Source organism: Sporothrix brasiliensis (genome assembly GCF_000820605.1).
Source record: "Sporothrix brasiliensis 5110 chromosome Unknown Cont15, whole genome shotgun sequence".
Taxonomy (NCBI): Eukaryota; Fungi; Ascomycota; class Sordariomycetes; order Ophiostomatales; family Ophiostomataceae; genus Sporothrix; species Sporothrix brasiliensis.
The window spans coordinates 1,060,374-1,084,463 of NW_024467134.1; the positions used below are offsets into that span (position 1 = coordinate 1,060,374).

The following is a 24,090-nucleotide window of genomic DNA, read 5'->3' on the forward strand; positions in this document are numbered from 1 at the left end:
CTCAGCTTTGGGAAGAGCGACCCAGGCAAAATCACATCTGATCGCGTTCACGGTCGCGCTTGCTGCCGGGGTATTCTCGCTAGCCTAAATTGGACGTAGTGCATTTTGTCTCGAAATAAATTTAATGCAAACTATATTCGCAAATTCACGGCGGATTAACCGAAGTTCCGGAGCTGGCTGGAAGGAGGCTGTTGCCAGCGGGTCGTCCCCCTAGAACTCCCCAGAGCCAATGGAGACGGATGGGTTAAGCATCACCAAATTTTGCGCTTGTAACAAGCAGAAGCAGCGTCATCGACCCACGTCCCAACGGCCTCCGTCCAGCGTCTCCCGACTTAACGACGATACATCCACACGAACGGCACCCTCGGCCACCTCTACAAGATTTCAGTCTGTCGATTGGGCCTTTCCCGTCGGCGTCTCCTCCACATCGTCACCCCTCCATAAAACAGGCATCGAGTCAATTGAGCAACCATGGTGCATCGGCTTATTTTCTGGACTGGCTTCGGTAGGTGGACCGCCAGCAGTGGCATTGTTGGAAGCACAGGCGGCAAATTGACATACTGACTCTCCTAGGCGTCGTTGCGCGCGCGCTGCAGCTGAGCATTGAGATGCGGCCCCTCTTCCACAAGGGCTCGCTGTGGGCGTACCCCGTGTTTGGGGCGACGGGCGCGGGCTTCGGCTACTGGCTGCAGGGCGTGGACGACCGGCAGACGGCGGTGCTGGCGGCACGGAAAGAGGCGATTCTCGAGAAGCGGGCACGGCGGGCGGCAGAGCAGGCGGCTGCCACGGCATGAGGGAGGAGGAACGTGGCTACAATAAGAGACAGAGGAGGTGGGCAAGGAAAGCATTGTATATACAACACAGGCCCGAAGGCATGGAAGACACTGGGACGCCTGCATGCTGGACCTGTTTCTGACTGAGCGAACCAAATACAATATTCACATTGACTGCAATATCCAGGCCATATTCGGTGACGTGATTAAAGCTGCAGCGTCTGCTTTTTTGAATTTAAAGAAAAGTTGCCTGCAACGCCAGCTAAGATACATTTCGCCAGATTCTCAGATTGCCCGTCTACTAATATGTCGCTTGCCCCTTTTCTCTTCGTTTTCGTCCTACCACACTATTCCACCGCCCTACGCCCGACTCAATTTGGGTCTTCTCTCGTCCGCAGCACGAGGTTGATGGCGTGCGCCGGCACCATGCCGCTCGCCTCTTCGTACTCGCAAATCAGCATGCTGATGAGCGACGACGGCGTCGTGTCAAACAACAGACGGAAGGCATCGCCGTCGCAGCGGTCCGGGTCGATCTCGTTGTGGGCCAGGGCATCCGTGGCCACGCGGTCCCGGTCAAAGTTGACCGTCTCGCAGAGCGCAATGACGGTGGCGTTGACAGCGGACGCCGCGCTCGCCACGTCGCACGTGCCGGCGGGCGCCAGCAGGGCACCGTTGGCAAAGACGGCCTCGGCGCCCAGGAGGACGATGGAGCTGCGTGCGACGAGGCTGTCGATGCCGTCGAGCGAGGGGCAGTAGGTGACGTACGACGGGGCGGCCGCACGTGCACCGTCGGGCGACCGCCCGGCCGCCAGCGCTGCACGCTGCTGGAACGCCTTGGCCAGGGCCTGGCCCGGCGCCGGGTCGCTCGGGTCGTTGACGACAATCAGGTCGAAGCGCACGCCGTGGTCCCAAGCCTGCTCGAGGGCGGCACACACAAGACGCGGGCCGCCAAAGGTCAGCACGACGTCGCCGTCGTGGATCATGGACGCGGCTTCGCGGGCAATGCCGACGGCGGCGACAAAGATGCGCTCCTGGACGAAGCTGTCGATGGAGTCGCACAGCTCCTCGATGGCGTCGGCGTCGTCGGTGTCGAGGTCGAGCTGCGAGACGCGGGCCTTGAGCAGGCGGATGCCGTTGCCCATGGCGAAGCACATGGGGCGGCACTCTGTCAGGTACTCAATCTGCGGGTTGAGGACGTGCGAGACGAAATGGCGGGAGAAGGCGTTACCCGGCGGCGTCTGGTACGAGGCAATGACCTTTTTGAAGGCGACAAGCGTGGCCTCGAGCCGGGCCATGTTGTGGCGCAGGTCGAACGAGGCCATCTGCTGGCCGACGGCCAGGATGGCTGGGTGCACATCCCTGTGCGCCTGGGCGATGGTGATGCGCTTGGCCATCGGCAGGTGGCTGAAGCACTCGGGAATGCCGCTGCGGGCGTCCTTTTCGCGATCGGCGGGTGTGGCCACAGCTGCCGCTGCCTCTCCAGCCGGGCCGCCTGCGCCTGGTGCAGCCGATGCTGCCGATGCTGCCGATGCTGCCGATGCTGCTCCGGCAGCTGGTCGTGATGCGAGCGGGCCTGTGATCTTGCCGCCACCACCGCCGCCACCGCCTCCACTCTCAGCACTTGCGCCGCCCTTGCCCTTGCCTTGCTTCGGTTGGCTGCCGCTCTGGCTCGTCTGTCCTGCTGCTGCTGCTGCTGCCGCCGCCGGTGGGACCCCTCCTGCTGCCTCCTTGGCCGCGATAACGGCTGCTCTCCGCTTGGCCTTTTCAGCCTGCTTCTGTGCTTTCAACTCGGCACCTGTGAGTTTCTTTGGTGCTCCATCTGTTGACGATGATGCTGCTGCTCCTGCTCCTGCTGCTGTTGTTCCCGTCGGCTGTGTGTTCTTCTGTTTCTGTTGGGGCTTTGCAGTGCCCACGACCGCGTCCGGCGGCTGTGCTGTCGACATGCTTCAACGTGTGATTGTGTGATACGTTGCGACCTCTTGTTGAAAACTGTTGTCGTCTCGAATGTAGGGGTGATATCGCGGTGCTTTGGCGGGGCAGTAGCGTCGGGACAAGGTTAAGGACAACGGGAAAAGTGCGATGGTATGATCGCGTTGTCAAAGGGCTATCCTGCTCGAGTCGTCGCTGTCAGTTCAGACGCGCAGAGGCGGCGAAATTCGTCGTGTTGGAGCTGTTTGCGTTGTGTGGTTGTGTTGGCGAATTGAAGCCTGAGTCATTGGCCAGGCACATGAATGTAGCGCCTGCATTGAGAAAATAGTGCCCACTAAGACAAAAAAAAACATAAGAATTAAAAGCGAACGGATTTCACAGCCCCGCGCTTGGAAGGCGCGCCCAGTCCCCTAACCTGGCAGGCGCGCCCCACTGTACGCAGCACAAACTACAACTGCTGTTGTTACTATGCGAATAATCTCTGGAAGACCTTCGCTATTGCCTCAGAGGTAATTCGTATCAGCAACAACAAATACACAGAGTATTCTATTCAAACTGTCGCATGTGATGGAAACGCCTCATTTCGTATCGTACACGTACGCACTCTAGACTGTATAAATGCAGCACCCATATACATTGTTTGTCGTAATTCACTCCATAATGGTCCGCTGTCGCCCGTGCTTCTCCTTATTGCTCCCCTTTCGTCTTCGCCTTCTTGGTGGGATCCGGTCCTTTGAGGAAGAGCTTCATCATGCGCAGAATCACGCCCTCGGTCGGCTTCGTCTCCACCGTGCCCGGGACCTCGTCTATGGTCGCGCGGATCCGCCGCAGCACCTCCTCCGCCTCTTCGAGCGTCGCCCGGCGCTTGCCCGACTTCGCCGACTTGAACATGAGGCGGATCTCGACGTAGAGGCCCTTGTCCAAGAACTCACGCAGCTTGACCAGCCGAAAGCCCAGGTTGTGCAAGTCGATGGCCCAGTTGATCTCGAGCTCCTTTTTGCCCACCTTCTTCTTGCGCGCGGCCAGGCGCTCCTCGTCGGCGGCCTGGCGTTCGGCCTTGGTGTCGACAATCCGGCAGACCGGGAAGCGCCGCATGGCCTCCGCCAGCGCGGCCCGCCTCTCCCCCTCTGGCTGCAGAAAACCATTGTCGTATTCGTCGTTGTTGCTCTGCGGCATCGCTACCACGACCAAGGCATTATTCCGGCGGTCAATCCGCTGCAGCACATCTTCGGTGCGCTCGGGCAGCCCCAGTGTGCCGTCCTCCTGCGGCAGCAGCACGTGGCTAAAGGTGATCGCGTTGTTGCGCGGCATACGGGCCATCTTGGGCTTCACGAGCGGCGTGGCTGCCGCCGCTCGTGAATTTTGAAGTCCAAATGTCGTGTTGGGACGCTGGAAATGTGCAGGGTGCTCGCCAGAAGAGTCTTGTCCCCGGTACCCTGTGGGCCGTGGTCCATAGGGACGGGGACCGCCACCAGAGGGCCCACGGGGTTGTCCGTAGTGTGGACGAGGCGGGCCGGGACGCGGAGGGCCATGCCCGCGCGGCGGTCGTTCCGGCCGGCTCCGGTCGTAATTTGAATGTGCGCCTCGCCGCTGCTGGGGCACCAGCGTCTGGTTCGTTGCTGATCTGAAGCTGTAGCCGGCCACGAGAAGGGTTTGTCTTAGCCCGGTGCCCGTGCCTGTGCCTGTGTTCGTGCGCGAAGCAAAGGCCCGCGCGAGAGCCGTCGCAGGCGTGAGAAGACACACAGCACTCGTCATATCGGCGTGGCAAAACGAAATGTTGTTGTCCTGGGCCAGGAGAGGTTGGTCGATCGTTGTGCCAAGCCCAAAGCTTGCGATCTTTGTCAAAGGATTCCGCGTTTAGCCAATGAAACAGCTACAGCACCGTTTGGGCAGGCGAGACCTGTGGAGATGTGGAGTTTGATGACTAAGCTGCAGCTTGGCCACTACGAAATAGCTCCTCGCGCCCATCCGTTACCGCTAACCAAAACCTACTTGGCTGGCAATAGTTGACGACGTCCTCCTGTCCAAGTTGGGACAACTCTTCACATTTAACGCCCCACTGCCATGTCTCCCTTTGCCGGCTTCAGTCGCGCATTCTACGGCCACCCCGGCCGCTGGGCCGTTGGCACGGCCAAGACGCTCGCCTGCTGCCACCTCATCTGGACCTACGGCTACAGCGTCGGCCCGGCCTCGGGGCCCAGCATGCTGCCCACCTTTTCCGTGGCCGGTGACTGGCTGCTGGTGGCCAAGCGGTTCCGTGGCGGGCGCGATGTGCGTGTGGGCGACCTCGTGGTCTACCGGATCCCCGTCGAGCCGGCCGACGAGGCCGTCAAGCGCGTCATGGGCATGCCGGGGGACTATGTGCTGGTGAACTCGCCCGAGGGCCAGAGCGATTTGATGATTCAGGTACGCCGCCTTCCTTTGTCGAATGATGTATTTGCGATTCGGTCTTAACACATGCAGGTCCCGCAAGGGCATTGCTTCCTTGTCGGCGACAACCTGCCGGCATCGCGGGATTCCCGCACATTTGGCCCCGTCCCCCTGGCCCTCGTTCGCGGCAAAGTGATAGCCAAGACGTGGGAGTGGATTGTGAATCCCATGGACGCCGAGGATGCTGAGGCACCTGTTTGAAGCCCGAAGCTGGACGCTTGAAAGTGATATCGCTCCTTTCGCATGGCGGATGCACAAACACATACAAAGACACATCTCCACTCATGAAGCTGGACGAGTCGCGAGTGGAAAGCACAAGGGGGCGTATTCACGCCTACTCGAGCCAAGGAAACGCTCGAGAGATCCTACGACACACCCAAAGCACAGCACGAACGGCATTGCAAGGCTTGCGATGAACAGGATTTACATAATCTAATTGCATCCGCTAGGGTGATGAGGGGGTGCGAAGCCAATAATGGGGTATGGCTTCCAGGGTTGCAAAGCGGCAGTGCTGTGCACAAGCCCATTGCGGTCCACGGCAAGGCATTGACTGTATTGGCTGCGAACACCGTAGAACTATGATAACAGCGGCCATCGGAGCCCTTCCTTAGAGATGCTCCTCAGACACAAAGGAAATAAGATGGGCAGGAGTGGGTTGATAGAAACCCAACACCGCACTGTGAACGGGAAGACGCAAAAAGAAAAACAATGCAATGCAAGCGAGAGCAAAGAGCATGGCCAAGGAAAACGGCAGCAAAAGGGAATAGACAACCGGAGAACAGAAACACGCCACATGTCGTGCTCGCTGCCCGACCGGCCGTCGGTTCTGTGCAAATCACACCAAACATGCGCATTCTGGATAGAATGTGATAAAAGGACTCTCAAACAGCAAGAGAATATATAAAATAGTAAAAGCTCGACATGAACTGACCCTTCGAAGCAAACAGACGATAGGAAATGAAATGGTAATCAGAGATAGAATAGTGGGAAAATGCAGCAAAAATTAGCAAAGACCAAACTCATACAGTGAAAGTGAAGTGCAAAGAGCCAAGAGCAAGAACAGGAACAACAGCAGTGCAAACGACGCCGTAAACACCATGCCCATTGTATCTGAACCGAAAACAGAGACGGACTGTCCGGCCGACTGCAGAAAGACAAAAACAAAAGGCCAATGCGAGGTAATCTCCCTGCGAACTCGGCGATCTGTTGTTAAAAATAAAACTAAAAATAAAATAAAATAAAAAACGTATAGCGGATCGGAGGGTCGAGGTATAATATAGAAGTGCAGAGTGTAGAAATGACAGCAGTGGGATGCATAAGAAGGTGGAGAAAGGCGAGAAGGAGGAAGAGGAAAGTACTGGCAAACCCGTCGATCGAGTTGCAGGCTTAACCTTCAATGTGCGACTTGGGGTTGTTCTGTCCCAGGAGTTCAAGGCAGCGCTGCGACAGGTTGACGACCTCGCCCTCGTCGTCTTCCTCAAATTCATTCTCGGAACCAATTGGTCGGTTCGCAATCTGCTTGACCACTTCGACGATCCCGTCCGACTTGGCGATCAGGTTCATCAGCCGCTTGTCCTCGGACTCGAGCAACTGTAGCAGCGTCCATATCGCAATGTGCTGGAACGTCGCGTCGCCGCTGGCAAGGAACCGGCTCAGGTAGCCGTGGATGCCGCCGCTGGGCTCCGGCCAATACTGGATGAACATGGAGTAGTCACCCACTTTCGACGAGAGGTTGCCCATCGCCGCCGCACTGTTGCCCTGCACCTCGATGCTGGTCGACTGGGTCAGCGGGATAAGCACGTCAAAGACGCCGAGGCCGAGCAGGTGCATCTTGAGCTCGTCACTAAGGGCCAAGACAGCAATCGCGGCCGTCATCTCTGACTGCACGTTGACGGGCACGTCCAGCACCAGCTGCTTGCACTTCTGCACGGCACCCGCCTCAAGGACGAGGGCCTTGTTCCGGTCGGAGCTGGCCGCCAGGTTGCGCAGCGTCGAAATGGCGTGGCACTGGATCTCCTCATTGTCCGTCGAGCCCAGCAGCTCCACCAGAGGCTTCAAGAAGCCCGCCTCGATAATGGGCGACTCGTTCATGGGGTGGATGGAGATGTTGCGAATGCACGCCACGGCGGAGAGGATGAGGGGCAGGTAGGAGGATTGGAGGAGGCGGAGCAGGGGCGGCAGGCCCGCCGCGCGGACAATGTCGAGCTGGTACTTTTCGTCGGAGGCAAGGTTGCGCAGAGCCAGGGCGGCTTGGCATTGGACCTTGGGTGACGACGAGTCCATCAGGTTGACGAGCGACTGCACCAGCTTGGGCTCAGTCTGGGACAGTTTCCGGCGGTTGTTGGCGTCGACGGCAATGTTGCTGAGGGCGGTAGTGCAGTAGTACTGAACGTCAACGTCGGACGACGACAGGAGCTGGACCAGAACGGGGAGTGCCCCGGCGTTAACGAGCTGCTGGCGGTTTTCGTCGGAATGGGTCATGTTGAGCAGGGCGCCGGTGGCGTTCCGCTGGACACGCATATCGCGCGACTTGGCGAGGCGGGTGAGGGGGCCGAGCGCCCCGGAGCGGGCAATCTTGGCCTTGTTGTCTTCGTGGGTGGCGAGGTTCGTGATGCAGCCAACGGCGTTGCACTGCACTTCAACGTTAGGGGAGAGCATCTGGCGCTTGAGCGGGTTGAGGCCGCCGAGGTCGACAATCAACACTTTGTTGGCAGCTGGGAAAAATATGTCAGTAACAAAAGGGAAGGCGTTTGGTTTCTGTTCCTTGCGCGGGCCACCTACTGTTCACCGCCAGATTGCCGAGTGCGGCGCTGGCTGCCCGCTGCACTTCGAGATCGGGGCTTTGCAGAAGGAAGAGGATAGGTTCCAGGGTATCGCGGTCGACTTCGCGGACATCTTCAAAACCAAAGCTGTTAGCAAACAAAGGCCCTGCCCCTACCCAATGCGGAACGCAAACTGTCGGGAAATCGTGGGGGTCGTCCTACCACGCTCTGTGATTTCGGCAAATGTCAGACTCGCACTGCGTTGCAGGTCGATGTTGTCGGAGTAGACGAGGGTGGTGAGGGCCCGGAGAGGCTCGCCAGAGAAGAAGTCGGTTTCGTTCCGCTGAAAACGGGGAGGTCAGCATGATACGAGAAACACGCACACATCCAAATAAATCACGGTGATAGATCACAGGGCACTTGGGCGTACGTTTTCGAGGTACTGCAAAAGGTCTGCTACAGCCTCACGCTCGCTATCCGCGAGGACGGGTTCGTACAGGCCATCGCGGGATTTGCCTAAATTGAATCGAACAGAACAGAGTCAGTGCCAGAAAATGCAGCAAGAAATGGGACGCGCGAGCCCCACGCAGTGACAAAAAAACTCGTACCTCCGCAGCACTGCGAGCTGCAGATGCCCATCGCGGCGGTCGTTTGTGAGTCGAAGCTCGAGGGCGATGGTGCTGTACGCAGAGGGAGACGGTTCGAAGGGCCGATGAATAAAAAGGATGTCGCGATCACAGATTACGATCGGGTGGTCGAATGCAAGGCAGCGATTATCAAGGCCAGTTGCGGGTTCTGGATGGAAAAGAATGCACAAAGGAAAACGAGTCGGTGTCGGTGTCGGATGTCGATGTCGATGTGGCAAAGGTTGAAATGAGGTCTCGCCTCGATCGTGACAAGCTTTTTTCCGTCTTGGTTTTGTTGCTGACTGCCTTCGACGCAACAGTCGCTGGCGATCCCAAATAGCGAAAACCCCGGTTGGGTGCAAGGCGACAAGGAAAGGAGAGCGAAATCAAAAAAGGACGACAACACGTAAGGAGCGAAGGCCCCAAGGAGAGTTGGAGTCGGAATAAGGCGAAAGGGGACGTCGGCAGGGATGGAGTTGGGAGATGACGTGTGGGTTGGAGAGTTTGAGTGGTGAGAAAGAAGACGGTGTGTTTGTGTGTGTGTTTTTTTGGTTGCCTATGATCCCGGGGTTGGTCGCCTGGGTTTGGCGTGGTCGTGGGGAATGAGAAAGCGAGGAATTGAAATGGGCCTTGGAAAGGAAGGAGCGAAGCTGCAAACGAGGCAGACGGGGCAACTACGACGAGGCGACTGCAGGGGCGGTGACTACGAACGTAGACTGCTCCTGCCAGAGCAGCCTGACCGCACTAGCGCGCTCGGGTGCTGCGCGCAGGGCAGTTACCGCTAAAACAGCTGCCTCATTTCAGATTCAAACAAGCTTGGCTTCAAAGGGAAGGCACGGGACTGGTCACACTGGCGACAAGGGCGAGCCTGCTCCATTTCCGAATCAGGCGCTGTGGGTCCTCGGTGGTACTTGTAGCCAGGCGCTGATCTGGGCAAAATCAATGTACCGAAAGCTTAATGCCCTTTTTCGCAGCAAAATAGGCGCTAACCATGGCTGTACCGACGAAGCTTTTGCAAAGCATTGCTCTTTCTTTGGTCACCGTTGTTGTGATCCAGATGATGCATCATTTGCGCCTCTGAAGAAAGAGCGATTCATGCACATGGCACCAACGGACCACGGTCACGTGAGACAATAATACGAGAGGCAATTTGTCGTGTCGGTCAACATTCACAATACGAAATGCTGTTGCAAAGGTAAAAAGGGGATGGCATTCAATCTATTAATTACCAGATACCAATTTTAAATTTGAATCAATTTGCAACATAAAATCAAATTTTCAAAAATCAAAATAAAACGAGCAAAATTCAACAAAATGTGCGCAAATGTTGGAACATGTAGTCGCCCAAAAGAGACCTACCACATAAAAAGAAAAAACTTTATAAAAAATCAACACAAAATAAATGACACATGAGACACCCTCTTCCAAAAAGACATGGCTCCAGATGCAGATTACATCAGACATTTTGTCGTGAAAATGAAAAGTGGCGGCCGTGAAAGGGAATACAAAAAAGCCTTGGGAGAAGAGGTGGACGAGAGATGATGGACGGCACTGCCTCATATGTGACGCTGTTTTGCCCTCACAGCGGCTGCAAGTAGTTGCTGGGCACCAGGCCGACCTGCCCATTGCCGTTCGTGTTGCCGTGCACAGTCGCCTCCCACCAACCATCGTCCTGGTGGCGCAGGACGGCCAGAATATCGCCCTTCGCGAAGCCTAACTCCTCAGGAATGGCGGCCTGGTAGACATACAAAGCCCGTGCTAGTAGGGAGATACGTGTTAGCGTGACTAGGACCATGTGAAAGGTCATACGGCTTATAAAAAGACCCAACGTCATCTTACCAAAATGCATAATCGGACGACCGTCGCGCGTGAACTGCACGTTCTCGCCAATGCTCTTGCTCCGTGACGACCGCATCGAGCCACCACCGCCCTCATAGAGACCCATGGCACGCGAGTTGGAGTTGCTAGTTCCAGGCCGGCTGGTACTACCACCGCGGCTGCGCTGCGACCCATAGCCGTCGTCGCCTACATAGGGCGACTGGGCACGAACGTCGGCGCTGTTGTGGTTGGCCATGCTGCTGCGGGGACGGCTCGGCTGCTCTGTGCGGTAGGGCGACGGGGACGCTGCACGCGACATGTCGTTGGGCGAGGCATGCCGAGAGTAGTACTGGTCGGATGCCCGGTTCGGCGTCTGCTGCTGTTGTTGCTGACGTGATGGTGGCCGGCTGGCGTAAGGGTTGGGAGACGCCGACCGGTGATTCATGCGCGGATCCGGCCGCTGCTGCTGCTGGGCTGGCGCTTGTTGTTGTTGTTGTTGTTGTTGTTGTTGTTGTTGTTGTTGTTGTTGTTGTTGCTGCTGCTGCTGCTGCTGCTGCTGGTGCATGGTGGCCGCCGTTCCTGGCCGCGGCGACGCACTACGTCTCGGGGCGGGGGAGGCGGCACGAGGCAGGTCGTAGCTGCTGCGTGTGCCCTGCCGTGCTGGCGAGGTACCGTAGACACCGCCTTGTCCGGTACCACCACCGCCCTGCTGGTACTCGTTGCTGGTTGGCTGAACATGCTGCGTGTCTGCTGTGCAAACTTTTGCGACGTCTGCTTCATGGCCTTGGACGTGACCGCGGGGGACGGCACACCCAGGCGCTGGACTTGCTGGTCGTAGGACGGTGGTGGCGTACCGCGCATGCCTGCGGCGACAGCGCTGTTCTTGGCGAACTGGTTGGCACGAGCCCCAGGCGCCGGTGTTGCGATGCCGTGGTAGTGGTCGGCTGAGACCCGTACAGAAGCCTGCTTGCCCAGAGTGACGCCCTTGAGTTCTGCGAGTGCCTGGGCAATTGGGTCGTCCTCGGCCGCCTCCGGCTCGCTCGTCTGCGGCGCGTTGCCACTGCCCGCATGGCGATCCGGTGTCGACACGGCAAAGACGTTCTGGCCCACATTTAGTGCAAGGCTGGCGTTCGCGTCAATGGGATCAGGGCTGGCTGTCCGTTCAAGCTGCATCAGCTGGTGCTGCGACTGCTGGCGCTGGTGGCCGCCGCCACCGTAGACGGATGCACGTGTCACATTGTTCGGCGGTACCTGAGCCTGCACCTGAGTTGAGGCGGCCTGTGGGTGCCAGGTGTTTCTGTGCGAGGCGGCGTTGGAGCTCGTCGAGATATCCTTGGTACTCTTGCGGCGGAACGGACTGTGGTTCTGGAAGAAGCCGCTCTTCTTCTTCATGGCCCTTTTCTCGTCGACGGGCATCACGGCGCTGGGCGGCTCAGCCTTCACTGGTGAGACTTTGCCGCTCGGCAGCTCTTGGCTTGAGTAGGGGGTCAGGTTGGAGAAGTCGCTGTGCGAGTCGCGGCTCGATGGGCGGCCGGATGTAGCCGCGCTGTTGGAGCTGAGCTGGGACCCGAGGTCCGACTGCGGCCCGCCATTGTTTGTGCGGCAGAGCATGGTCATGCCATCCAGAGGGTACGGGTCGTGCGGAACGGGTGCGAAATCGTTCGGGTCGTAGGGTGGTATATTGTCCTTGGCAAGCTGTTGCTGCTGCTGCATCTGACGCGGCGTGGCCTGGCTGGAAGTGTCGGGGTGAGGCGTGCGCTGGGCCACGGCAGATGGCGCTGCAGGCTTGTGCGGGGTGGTGAGCTCGATAAGCTCGTGGCCCATGTCGCGGGCCAGAGCCGAGTTCGGGTCGTGGTGTGACTCGTAGGTCGACGGCTGGGGCGAAGACGTGCGGTACGCTGGGTTGATGCTGCGGGGGAACTGGGCGACGGAGTAGTCGTCCTCGGACGCCTCAGACTGCGAGTCGAGGTCGCCGCGGCAGAAGTTGATGTACTTGGGCGGATCGGGGATCTCCTGGCCGGTGCCCCGTTCACGGATGAAGCTGGCAATGTCCTTCTCGACCTCGAGCTTCTCCAGAGCCAGGCGGATCTTCTCGCACGATGCGTCGTCGCTAACACAGACCGTGGACGAGATGTTGGCAAAGGACCACAGGCTGCTCTTGGTGAAGTCGAGCCGCTCCTCCTCGAGGTCCTGGAACTTGTCGGCGGCGGCTTTCCACTCGCGGTTCCAGCGGGCCGTCGTCTCTTCGAGGATCTTGACGGCGTTCTCATACTCGGTGTTGGACGTGGCAACGCTGATCTGCGTCTTCTCGAGCTTGGCCTTGTTCTTGCGCTCCTCCTGGCCCATGACCATGTGGCCTTGGGCGAGGTAGCCCTTGATCTTCAGGCATTCCTGCTCGAACCGGTCGCGGGTCTGTCTTATTAGATGATGCTTTATATTGTACACACACACACACACTGCAGAGAAGGTGAGGCAAGCTTACTTTGTTGACTTGCTGCGTCTGCTGCACCTTGACCTTGTGCAGCTTCTCGATGCTGTTCTGCACAATCTTGCGGCGCTCCTTCATGGCACCGGCAAAGGCCGCCAGCGGCTCCTCGAGCTCCGTCTTCATCTGTGCGGCAATTGACTGGTGCTGCTTTGCCATCGACTCGACTTCGCCGCGCATGACGTCCAGCGACAGCTTCACGCCGCCCATCTCTTGCGACCCCAGCGGCTTACGGCAGAGCGATAGAAGTTTGCGGGCATATTCGTCTTCGATCGAGGCTCGGGCTGTGCTTGTTAGAGTGGGACGAGATCCGGTGTACTGCTGTTGCTTATCTTGGCAACGTCCACGTACCATTGTAGAATGCGCGCAGCTCGTCGCATGTCTGCTTGGCACCGGCCATGCGCTCGAGCAGAGGACCGACGCCAGCATCGTCCTTGCCCCAGAAGTTGTTGGCAACTAAAAGCATCATAGATTAGTCTTTGGCCGTCGGGTACATCGGCGATATGAAGCCTTCGTCGACCTACATGACAGGGCCACAGACGGCCCGTCGGTCGCCGGCGTCAACATCGTGCCGGCAGCCAGAGTCGCGATAGACGTTGTGTAGAGGTCGAAGGTATGTGTCCGTATCAAGTGCAGATGTCTCAATCAAAAAGATCTGTCGATATAAAAGTCAACGGTCGACGATGCCGCCTTGACGATGTGTGCTCTCGTTCACTCAGAGCCGCGTTTTGCGTGAAGATCGGTTGGAATGCGAGATTTCAAACGGGATATGTAGAGCAGACAAAAGGACTGTCAAAGAGAATCGAGAAGACGGCCCAGCTCATCTAATATCAGAGAACCACAGGTAATAGCAGCCCCATTGTCACTGTGTACCAGGGGCTGCGGCGGTGTGGGTGGCAGTGACGCCGATGCTTCCCAGCTCGGACATTGTTGACTAGCGCGTCGCCAGGGCAACTGCGACCGGCCCCGCAAATCCTCTTAATTGAATGCGCCGTCGCCTCAAACCGCGCGGCTCGCTGCGCCAGAGATGCGTGGGAGCACGAGGCCAACTTCTCGTTTCATGTCGATTCTGGCTTGCCAGTATTCCGTACTTTCAAAATCAAGTTATCAAATGCAAGCATCTTGTGACTCGACGCAGTTCTTGCCTGGGGTAAACATAGAGGAGCTCTTTCCTCAGCTTGGGTGAGCCAATCAAAGGCAGGCGCATTTTTTGCACGTGATGTTGTGACACGTGACAAACCAAGCAAAAAGCCAGTACATGCTGCTCTGCGTCCGCACAGCGTTCCCTCTGGACCGTCCATCTTGTCCAATATTCTGGGCGTATCCTCTCGTTGTCTATGTCGTATCCCGTCGAAAACGTCCCTTCACGCCGTGAAGGCAGGGAGATGCAAGATTGCCCTCCGCCCTGTGCAGCCGATCTGGTCGCGCACAGGGAAGGCACCGACTGGGCCAACAAGCTCCAGCGGCAGTTGGTCCAAGCTCCAGGCCAATAGCGGGCTGACAGGTGAGGTTGCCAGCTCGCCAGGTACCGAATGAGGCTAACGCCCTAGTGCCTTACTTTCCAGGCAGAAACGCAGAATCTTAGTAGGGCGCGGAAGGCGCGCACAGTGGCTGTCCCTCCGCAAAAGCCCCTATGCGGCAGGCGCACCAGCTACGCACAACTGGCAGTCACCACCCACCCGACACACTCCAACAGCCCGAGCCCAAGCCAAGCCTAAAGGGAAGACCTGCATCGACCTCCAAACCCCCTTCGCAGAAAAATTGAGCCAAACGTCCGCCTCATCACGCACTCTCCAAACCACCTCTCTTCCACACGCGCCCGTCCCTCTCACCCTCCTCTAGCCGCCATCGCCACCGCGTACCTCCCGACCGACACACTCGATTCTGCTTTGTTTTCGTTCGTGTACCAATTTTTCACATCGTTTGACGGGTATTTTATTGATTCCCACCGGAGCAACCAAAAGGTAAAAAAAGGCACGAGAAAAGGCCGAGAAAGCGAGACATCACACGAGGGACACGAGACGACCCCCGTCGCTGGCCGTCGATTGTCGAGTGTTGCAGCGGCCATCGCGCGTGTGCTGCTGTCGCCGGTGGTGGAACCGGGGCTGCGTGTCTTGTTCCCCTCCTCACATCGGTCCTCCACCGTGACTCCTTTGGACACATGTATGCTAATGCCGCGACCTAGCTCCCTCCGACAGCAAAACTGCGACCCGATTCCGTCCCGCGAAGGCTTCTGTCTGCAGAGTCTGCGACTGCGCGTTGCCATCCTGCCGCCTGTCTGTCCAATCGCTTTCCCGTTCGCGCTGGTCCGTGGTCTTCCTCGAGCGTCATCTCGATCAGCAGCGTTCATCACTATTCTTTGCATCTCCATCTCGTCGCGGTGTTGATACGTTTGTGCGTTTGTGCATTGCACTGTCCATCGGGCCCTGTCCATTCTCCTCCTCTCTTTTTCGTGACCGCCGTGTCTCGTTCTCCTCGGCCGCTGCATCAGTTTAATATCGACTGCTTCTCCGCCACGCCTCGATCGCTGCCTTCGCCTGTCGCCGTCCTTCCGCCGTCCCCTCCTCCTCCTCCTTCTCCTCTCTCTTTTCTCTTCCGTCGGGTGAGGAAGTGGCTTCTGTCCGCCCGTTGGATTGGATAGTAGCATATCTTCCCTTCACACCCTCGCCAGACCTCCCCCATGGTCCCACCACCTCGAGCGGGAACGTTTTCTCCGAGTCCTGCCCAATCGCTACATACGGGCTCTAGCCTTTCGCCGCATCCATCTCAAAACGCGGCTCTGGGTGGCAGTCCCGTCACCGGCAGTCCGACCGGGACGAACAACGTCTCGAAGATTGTTATTGCTCAGGTGTATGTCCTCCTCAGCAGCCTGAAGGAGGAGAAAGTCGACCATTCAAAGTGGGACCAGCTACGAAAGGTTTGTTGCCATTGCCCTTGTGGACTCTTTTTCTTCTTGTTCTTTTCTTTGTCGTTATATCGCTTGCGATTGCGTGTTTCTTTCCCTGCCACAACTCACTAACCTCTCACCCTCCTCCAGCTCATCGATGAGAACGGCATGGACGTGTTTACCAAATACTTCGCCCGTCTTGTAGCTAGTAGTGCATCCCAGATATTCCCCGGCTTTAACCGGCCGGGGGGTAGTCCGGGGTCCTACCAGCTCCTGACGACGGAAATGCAAAAGATCTCGCACAAGCCAGACCAGGCCCGCAACATTGCCGAGTCCATCGAGATTGGCACCGAGGAGATCTTCCGTGACTTTGATCTGTCGACGTTCATGGAGCATTTCAAGCTCGATGCCCTTGAAAAGACCATCCTAGCCCTTGCCTTTAAGCTTGGCTCCCGTTCCGATCTCAAAACAAAGGGTGAGTTCTGTCTCGGAGGATGACGCGCCGGCAGCCCATTTACGCCTTTTTGAGTTTGCATAAGCACATACTAACCGTCCTCTTCTTCAGCCGACGCCATCCTTTCGACAAACTTCCCCACGTTTGTCAACATCCTGTCCAGATCTGGCGGCGATCATGCCGATGTCGATCCCAGCTTTGTCTCCCTCATCGTCGACCGATACATCCAGCTCCACCCTCCCACCTTCACCAACACCACAAAGTCCGATCTGTCTATAAAAGTCGCGCAACGATACGAGAACGAGGAGCTGGGCCCGCCGCCTGCGGTCCTCGCCGCTCTCGACCTGATGCGCGTCTTGGCCGACCGGCCCGCCAACGCACTTGCCAACTTTATTCACAAGACCGGTGCCGACTTCACCCGCGATGAGGACACCGCGCTCTCCTACCTCCAAAACCGCCAGGGACAGACCACTGAAGAGCAGGTCGCCCATGCCTTGACATACACTGCCGTCAGCCAAACATACGCTTTCAACCCGTCGGTCCTCGTCGCTGCGCTGCGGCGCTTTGTGCCGGCCACGTTCCAGTGGCAGGATGTCATCAGCAAGTTCGACCAGCCGGGCGCACGCATCTCTGCGCCCCAGTTCCTTCGCCTCTACAACGCGCTCGCCCCCATTGCCCGCGACGACGAGACGATCAGCATTGAGCGACTATGGGGCGGCAGCTGGGAGAACCCCGACTCCCAGCTCTCCTTTGTGTACGCCTACGCGTCACAGTCGCCCGACGACCTCGATGCCACGACCATACCCAACCTCCGTTCCACAATTGCCATTGACGAGTATGCCGACGCCGCTCCCGAGATCCGCGAGCGCGCCGCCGTTGCCGCCAAGCACCCCCTCGTCTCGCTCGCCGCCGTCTCTGCCATTGTCCATATCGCCCTCGCCTCCCAGCACGCTAGCATTAATGTTGAGGCGCGCAGGTTATTCCAGGCGGTGGTCATCCCGAACCTCGATATCTTTGTTGTATCAGCCGCCATGGTCCCCAAGCCATGGCCGGTCACCGCCGCCGAGACTTTCACGTCACTCTTCGAAGGCTTTCTGTATAAGCGGACAGCAAACTGGGACTTTGTGTTTGATAGTCTCTGGCGCAAAGACAGACAGCTGCATACAGAGCAGCTCATCAACGCGCACGCCCTGCACCCCGGCGACCTCCCCGACATTTTCGAGCACTGTGCGAAGCACGGCTGGCTGAACGACCTCGTCTACCTGCCCAACGGATTTGGCCTCGACTTGGTGGCATACGCCCATGGTCAGGGGTTTGTCGATTTGACGGAGTGGGCCAAGAACAATGCAGAGCGGAACGCCGACATTGCTCGGCCGCTGTTGCAGTTCCTCATGATAAAGTCGGAACTCGAGGCCCAACGGCCCGACGGTCAGCAGATTCAGCCCAAGGCTAACGTTCCCCTGAAGGTGCAGACCGTGTCGGCCCTGCTCAGCATTCTGGAGGACTACTACCCGACGACAAGCCCCAGCCCAGACCTCGTCATGGTCCAGCGCCAGTGCATTGCCGTTTACCCCCGCCTCATCAACTACGGTGAAGGCTTTGACGACGTCATTGAGGAGAGCGAAAAGGCTGGCCACGCGCTCCCGCAGGAGGCCAACGCCAAGATGGAGGAGCATTTCAAGAAGATGTACAGCAACGAGATCGAGGTCCGCGAGGTCGTCCGCATCATGGAGCACTACAAGCACTCGCGCGACCGGCTCGAGCAGGACATCTTCGCCTGCATGATCAACAGCCTCTTTGAGGAGTACAGCCACTTCGGCGACTACCCCCTGGAGGCGCTGGCCACCACCGCCGTGCTCTTTGGTGGTCTCATGTCGCACAAGCTCATCTCAGACTTGCCGCTCAAGGTCGGCTTGGGTATGATCCTCGAGGCCGTCCGGGACCACCAACAGGACCACCCCATGTTCAAGTTTGGTATGCAGGCGTTGATGCAGCTCTACTCCCGCTTCCGCGAGTGGCCGGGCTTCTGCCGCCAGCTTCTGCAGTGCAAGAGCCTGCAGGGCACCGAAGCTTGGAAGAAGGCGAGCGATGTGGTCCGCGAGGCCGAGGAGGAAGCACGCGGCGCCGGCGGCCACGACGAGGCCCTCACAAACGGCAACGGCGATGACGACGACGGCTCTGAGCAGCCGCCCTTTGTCTCCATCCACGTCGACCCTCTTCCACCCAACATCCCCTTTGAGGACCCCGACCCGGATGCCCAGGGCAAGATTCAGTTTGTGCTCAACAATATCACGGCGAACACTCTGCAGTCCATGTTCCAGGAGATCCGCCCCATGGTCGACGTGAAGCACCAGCAGTGGTTCGCCAGCCACCTTGTCGAGGAGCGCGCCAAGATGCAGCCCAACTACCACAAGGTGTATCTGCAGCTTGTGAGCCACTTTGAGGACCACATGCTGTGGGCTGAAGTGCTCCGCGAGACCTACGTCAGCGTGTCGCGCATGCTCAACTCGGAGGCGACGATGCAGAACTCGACGGAACGCTCGCATCTCAAGAACCTGGGAGGCTGGCTGGGCCTCCTGACGCTCGCCCGAGACAAGCCCATCCGCCACCGCAATATTGCCTTCAAGCAGCTGCTGATTGAGGCCCACGACACGAAGCGCCTGATTGTCGTCATCCCCTTTGTCTGCAAGGTCCTCAGCCAGGGCGAGCATTCCAACGTGTTCAAGCCGCCGAATCCATGGTTGATGGATATCATCCACTTCCTCATCGACCTGTACCACAACGCCGAGCTCAAGCTGAACCTCAAGTTTGAGATTGAGGTTCTCTGCCAGACCTTGAGCATCGACCACAAGAGCATTGAGCCCTCGGGCGAGATTCTCAACCGCGTCGCCATGGAGATCCCGACCGATATGCCGCACGACAGCCTCGACGCGTTTGAGAGCCTCTCGCTTAACGGCATCGGCCACGCCGGCGTTGGTGCGGCTGGCAGCCTGGCTGGCCACGGCATGGTGCCGGGTGTTGTGTCCAACAGCATGGTCGCGATGATCCCCGAGCGCATTACAAAGGTGCATGTGCCGCCCGTCAGCGAGATGGTCGTCAGCCAGACCCGCCTCGAGGAGATTGTGCGCAACGCGCTCGTCCAGGCTCTCCAGGACATTATCCAGCAAGTGGTCGACCGGTCAGTGGCGATTGCCGCTATTGCGACGCAGCAGATGATCCACAAGGACTTTGCCATCGAGCCTGACGAGAACCGTCTCCGCACGTCGGCGGTGAGCATGGCCAAGGCCACTGCGGGCAGCCTCGCCCTTGTTACCTCCAAGGAGCCCCTGCGTGCCAACTTTACCAACTACATGCGCACGCTCTCTAGCGACCTACCGCAGGGCCTGCCCGAAGGAACCATCATTATGTGCGTCAACTCCAACTTGGACTACGCGTCGAGCGTGATCGAAAAGGCCACCGAGGACCGCGCCGCGTATGAGATTGAGGACATGATCGAGCCCGAGATCGAGGCGCGCCGACGCCACCGCCTCCAGCGCCCCAACGAGCCATACATGGACCCGGGCCTGAGCCGCTGGGCCATGACCATCCCGAGCCCGTACAAGCTCAGCCCCAGCGTCAGCGGCCTCAACAACGACCAGATGGCCATCTACGACGACTTTGCTCGCCACCCGCGGCCGACGACGGCTTCGGCCGCCGCCTCGGCTGCGCACAACGCCTCGGCATCCGACACCACGCGGTCGCTCGCCAACGACGTCCTCCAGGACCAGTACAGCTCGCTTGCTAGCCTCCCGTCGGCGGCGGAGACCCCGTCTGTTGCATCCGTCGGCTCACAGCTGCAGGGCTACCCGCAGCTTCACGGGGGTGCCAGCGTGGCGACCGGCGGCGTCAACGGTGGCCTGATGAACGGCGGCGGCCGGCAGGCCGGCCCGGCGGTGGATACCCGGGCTCTTGCTGACCGCATCGGTAAGCTGATTATGGAACTGCAACGCTCCGCCACAGACGCCATTGAGGAGCACTTTTCGGAGCTGCCTCGCCCGCACCCCGTGCTGGACATTATCGACGCGCTGATTCAAACCATCATCAAAGCGCAACCGACGGTCGAGGACTTTGCCATCTATGCGGCAGACCAGGTCTGCCCCATGCTGTTCAACCACAACCTTGAGGACAGCCTGGCATTTGAGAGTCTGGTGCACGTCCTGGAGTCGCTCCGTAAGATTGTCGGCATCCCCGTCACCAACCGCATTGCCCAGTTCTTCCAGGCGCAGCCCGGCCAGGCGTTCCTGCGCCTGCCCCTCATCTCGGTACTGCTGCCCACGGGGCTCTTGGACTGGTCCGTCATTGACAACGCCATGGCGGTGACTCTGAAGCAACGAAAGGAGGGCTCCATCGTCTTCTTCACGCGCCTGCTCGAGCTCACGCTCATTCGCGACGCCCCGCAGGTTCTGTATTATGCGCAGTTCATCAACAGCTTGGCCGAGGCCTGGGCATGGGTCCAAGAGGAGCCCGAGGTGCCGGGCGGCCAGGAGTTCAAGACCAAGATCGTCACCCAGGGCGCGCAGCCGTCGCAGCCCGAGGCCGAGGACGCGTCCGGCGAGCTCACGCCACAGCGCAAGGACCAGATCGAGTACGTGTTTGATGAATGGGTGCTTGTGTGCCAGAAGCCCGGCATCCCCGAGAACATCCCCTTTATCTTTGTAGAGCAGATGCGCGCGCGCGGCATCATTGCGAACCGCGACGATCTTTACGTCTTCGTGCGCATCGCCATTGACCGGTCTGTGGAGCGGTGCGAGGTCAGCGCACAGGCAGGCGAGAGTGTCAACGACGGCTTCGCCGCGATCGACTCTGTGGCCAGGCTGATTGCTATGTTCGTGCAAGCCTGCGGTTCCGAGAGCGACGCGGCGGTGCCCGAGGGCCGGTCGCCGCGCGCCGAGCTGGTCGACTCCATCCTGGCCCTGGGCACGATGCTCCTCAACCACCACTATGTGCAGCGCGGCGACATGTACAACCAGCGCGTGTTCTTCCGGTTCTTCTCGATGCTGCTCGTCTCGATCAACAACGTGTCGGAGCATCTGTCGGACACGGACCGGAACGAGATCCTGGGCCGGTTTGCGACGCGCTTCAACGATCTGGGCCCGACCACGTTCCCGTACTTTGTGTACGGCTGGGCGGAGCTGATCAAGCACCGGATCTTTATGCCGTCGCTTCTGCGCGCTACCGGCAACGACGGCTGGGCGTCGTACACCAAGATCCTGAAGCAGCTGCTGTCGTTCACGAGCGAGCAGCTCAAAGTGCCCGACAGCGCCAACATTGCGCGCGAGCTATCGCGGGCGGCGCTGAAGTTGGTCCTCATCATCTACCACGACTTCCCCGACTACCTGGCGGCCAACCACGTCGAGCTCTGCCAGAGCCTGCCGCCGTACCTCGTGCAGCCTCTCAACATTGTGCTGTTTGCGAACCCGACGTCGATGCCGAAGCCGCCAGACCCGACGATGCCCGGCCTGCGCCTCGACCAAATGGAAGAGGCCAGCATGGTCCCCAACGGCCGGTACCAGCCGGGCCCGCTGCTGTCGTCTATGGGCCTGACGGCGCTGCTGGACCAGGCGCTGCAGTCCGGGCCATCCGAAGAGGTGGTGGCGCACGTCAAGTACGCGATGAGCAAGACGGAGGCGAAGAGCGCCAGCACGACCTGGGGCCGCGTGGCGATCTCGACCAACGTGCCCGTGGTCGACGCGGTCGTGGCGTACATTGCCAACCATGTGGCGGCGCGGGTGTCGGGCGGTGGTCCCGTGTTCGCGGCGGGCGGGCCGGATGTGGCGACGCTGTCGATGATTCTGCACGAGCTGTCGGCCGAGGGCCGATACTACCTGATCTGCAGCATTGTCAACCAGCTGCGGTTCCCCAACGCCCACACCAACTTCTTCGCACTGGCGCTGCTGGAGATCTTTGGGCACGACATGTCGGACCCGGAAGAGACGGACATTCGGCAGCAGATTTGCCGTGTGCTCTTTGAGCGCATTGTCAACTACTGGCCGCAGCCGTGGGGCCTGCTGGCGGTGATTGCCGAGCTGGTCAAGAACGAAAAGTTCTTCTTCTTTGAGCTGCCGTTCATCAAGATGGCGCCGGACGTGTCGGAGCGGTTCGCCGCCGTGGCCAACCGGGCATAGATGGGTCCAGCTCATGGGTCTCCTATTACCTCTCCTGCCTGCTTTTGAGCCATGGCATACATACCCTTAGTTCTCATATACGAAAAATTACGAAAACTACTACTATCCACGCACGCATCCGACACCACTTCGAAAAAATAATAAAAACTAAAAGCATCCTACACGCTACACGTTTATAAAAAAGGAAAACGTTAATTTCCATCAATCACCAGCGGCATTGGGACACGGGGCGCCAAATGGGTCGTTTTTATTAGTTTCTTGCCTGTCTGTTACTGTTTTTTTTGTGTTTGTTACTTTGCATTTGCAGTGCAGCACTGTCTTTTGTTACGGGGAGTTTGGGGCTTTTGGTTTTGGCCTTTTTATTATCGTTTGTGTTTCGTCTTCAACTTTATCACTGTATCTTATATCTTTCTTTCTATTCTTCCGGTTTGTATTGGGAGGGCGGTGGATGAAAACAGACGGCGACAGAAAAAAAGAAATAGCCCTCTTTATACGTGTCATCGTTCACTGTTTGCAACCTGCAGCTGGATAATTCAAGCAAACGATGCCAACCACTTTGCAATATTTCTGGAAGGTTTCTGGGAGTCATGGCGGCGAAAGGAACGGGTGACTATGCTTAGGTGTTGGATGCAGTAAAGCGTGTTGGCGAGGGGCAAAGGGCAAAAGGACGGGCAGACAGACCGGGCGAGCGCAAACCTGGAGTGCATTGTTTTACTTGAACTATTCTTTTTCTGATGCGTATTTGTATCGAGTCCGTTTTTCCTTTTGTCTGGCATGCTCTCTTCATGGACGGGGTATGAAGACATGGACTAGGTGTTTTAGTTTCTCCTTTCCATTGAGTGACATCCAGGGCTTTGCAAATATAAGACCTTACCCCTTGGGATGAGATATAATGATAAAGGCAAATAAACAGCAAACCAAAGCCCATATAAAGTCTGAATAATTTAACCTGCCGTCTTGAAACTGTTTCACATCTTCCGCATGTAACGGTCTGTCGTTTTGTTTGCTCTCATGCCTTACTACTCCGTCAGCGTCACTTCTCATATTACGCCGCTTTTGTCTTAAATATATTATTATCATCGTTGAAATGCCAATATAAGGAACATTTTTCTAGAACGAATGTAAACAAAACAACCTCGAAAAAAAAGATCTGGCTGAGTAAAAATTAACCCACAAATCCATCATGCAACAAAGACTGAAAAGTAGGCCCCCCTTTGTCAAACGAAAATACTCTGCTGCTTTGTGCCTAGTTGCGTTCGCCGCTTGGGTATCAAATTAGCAAAATAGCCAGCGTGCAAAAGTACCGCAATTAGGAAGCACCTGCGCGGCTCGAACCAATAACACGGCCGGTGGTTATCCGAATTGGCGCACCGTTGTGCGCACTAAACAGGAAGCAGCAGAGAATACGGACGTACACATAAATTGTACAGACAAATAAACTACAGGCGGCAATCCGTAGTCTGCAGCGCAGGATGAGGGGAAGGAACGAATCAACGACCTGATAGCCGTTCTTGCCATTGCTATTGGGGGAAAGATGCACACGAGTAACGGAGTAAGCAACTGCGACCGGCGGCCGACGGACTCGGTGCCGTTCGTTCCTTCTGAGCAACAAAATAAAAGAAGTAGCAGTCGTTTCTCTTTCCTTTTCTTTTTCTTTTTCTTTTTCCTTTTAAAAAAAAAAAAAAAAAAAAAAAAAAAAAAAAAAAAAAAAAACCTTTAAAGGACTGCAAAACCGAGGGAGGGACCAAGGACAAGTTGATTC

General features: G+C 57.8%; 7 protein-coding genes across 7 annotated transcripts; 3 read left to right on the top strand and 4 right to left on the bottom strand.

The window, feature by feature from the left end:
• Nucleotides 1-471: 471 nt before the first annotated feature.
• Nucleotides 472-794, top strand: SPBR_06287 (NADH:ubiquinone oxidoreductase 10.4kD subunit; the record flags this gene model as incomplete). The annotated part of the gene is made up of 2 exons (XM_040764549.1): nucleotides 472-505; nucleotides 574-794. 2 exons carry the CDS (start codon nucleotides 472-474, stop codon nucleotides 792-794), a joined length of 255 nt encoding a protein of 84 aa, XP_040622102.1.
• Nucleotides 795-1,144: 350 nt separating this feature from the next.
• On the bottom strand, nucleotides 1,145-2,716 carry SPBR_05869 (translation initiation factor eIF-2B subunit delta; the record flags this gene model as incomplete). Its single annotated transcript, XM_040764132.1, has 1 exon — nucleotides 1,145-2,716. The coding sequence occupies one exon, from the start codon at nucleotides 2,714-2,716 to the stop codon at nucleotides 1,145-1,147; it is 1,572 nt and encodes a 523-aa protein (XP_040622103.1).
• A 673-nt stretch (nucleotides 2,717-3,389) lies between these two features.
• On the bottom strand, nucleotides 3,390-4,457 carry SPBR_06051 (translation initiation factor; the record flags this gene model as incomplete). The annotated part of the gene is made up of 1 exon (XM_040764313.1): nucleotides 3,390-4,457. One exon carries the CDS (start codon nucleotides 4,455-4,457, stop codon nucleotides 3,390-3,392), a length of 1,068 nt encoding a protein of 355 aa, XP_040622104.1.
• Nucleotides 4,458-4,766: 309 nt separating this feature from the next.
• On the top strand, nucleotides 4,767-5,333 carry SPBR_06225 (mitochondrial inner membrane protease subunit 1; the record flags this gene model as incomplete). The annotated part of the gene is made up of 2 exons (XM_040764487.1): nucleotides 4,767-5,108; nucleotides 5,166-5,333. The coding sequence occupies 2 exons, from the start codon at nucleotides 4,767-4,769 to the stop codon at nucleotides 5,331-5,333; spliced, it is 510 nt and encodes a 169-aa protein (XP_040622105.1).
• Nucleotides 5,334-6,518: 1,185 nt separating this feature from the next.
• Nucleotides 6,519-8,533, bottom strand: SPBR_05719 (vacuolar protein 8; the record flags this gene model as incomplete). The annotated part of the gene is made up of 5 exons (XM_040763982.1): nucleotides 6,519-7,846; nucleotides 7,914-8,041; nucleotides 8,071-8,237; nucleotides 8,325-8,410; nucleotides 8,503-8,533. 5 exons carry the CDS (start codon nucleotides 8,531-8,533, stop codon nucleotides 6,519-6,521), a joined length of 1,740 nt encoding a protein of 579 aa, XP_040622106.1.
• A 1,566-nt stretch (nucleotides 8,534-10,099) lies between these two features.
• SPBR_05560 (cell division control protein (Cdc15)) lies at nucleotides 10,100-13,390 on the bottom strand (the record flags this gene model as incomplete). Its single annotated transcript, XM_040763823.1, has 6 exons — nucleotides 10,100-10,278; nucleotides 10,360-11,060; nucleotides 11,108-12,750; nucleotides 12,821-13,107; nucleotides 13,175-13,279; nucleotides 13,348-13,390. 6 exons carry the CDS (start codon nucleotides 13,388-13,390, stop codon nucleotides 10,100-10,102), a joined length of 2,958 nt encoding a protein of 985 aa, XP_040622107.1.
• A 2,113-nt stretch (nucleotides 13,391-15,503) lies between these two features.
• Nucleotides 15,504-22,328, top strand: SPBR_05466 (CCR4-NOT transcription complex subunit 1; the record flags this gene model as incomplete). The annotated part of the gene is made up of 3 exons (XM_040763730.1): nucleotides 15,504-15,740; nucleotides 15,861-16,185; nucleotides 16,276-22,328. The coding sequence occupies 3 exons, from the start codon at nucleotides 15,504-15,506 to the stop codon at nucleotides 22,326-22,328; spliced, it is 6,615 nt and encodes a 2,204-aa protein (XP_040622108.1).
• Between the last annotated feature and the right edge of the window lie 1,762 nt (nucleotides 22,329-24,090).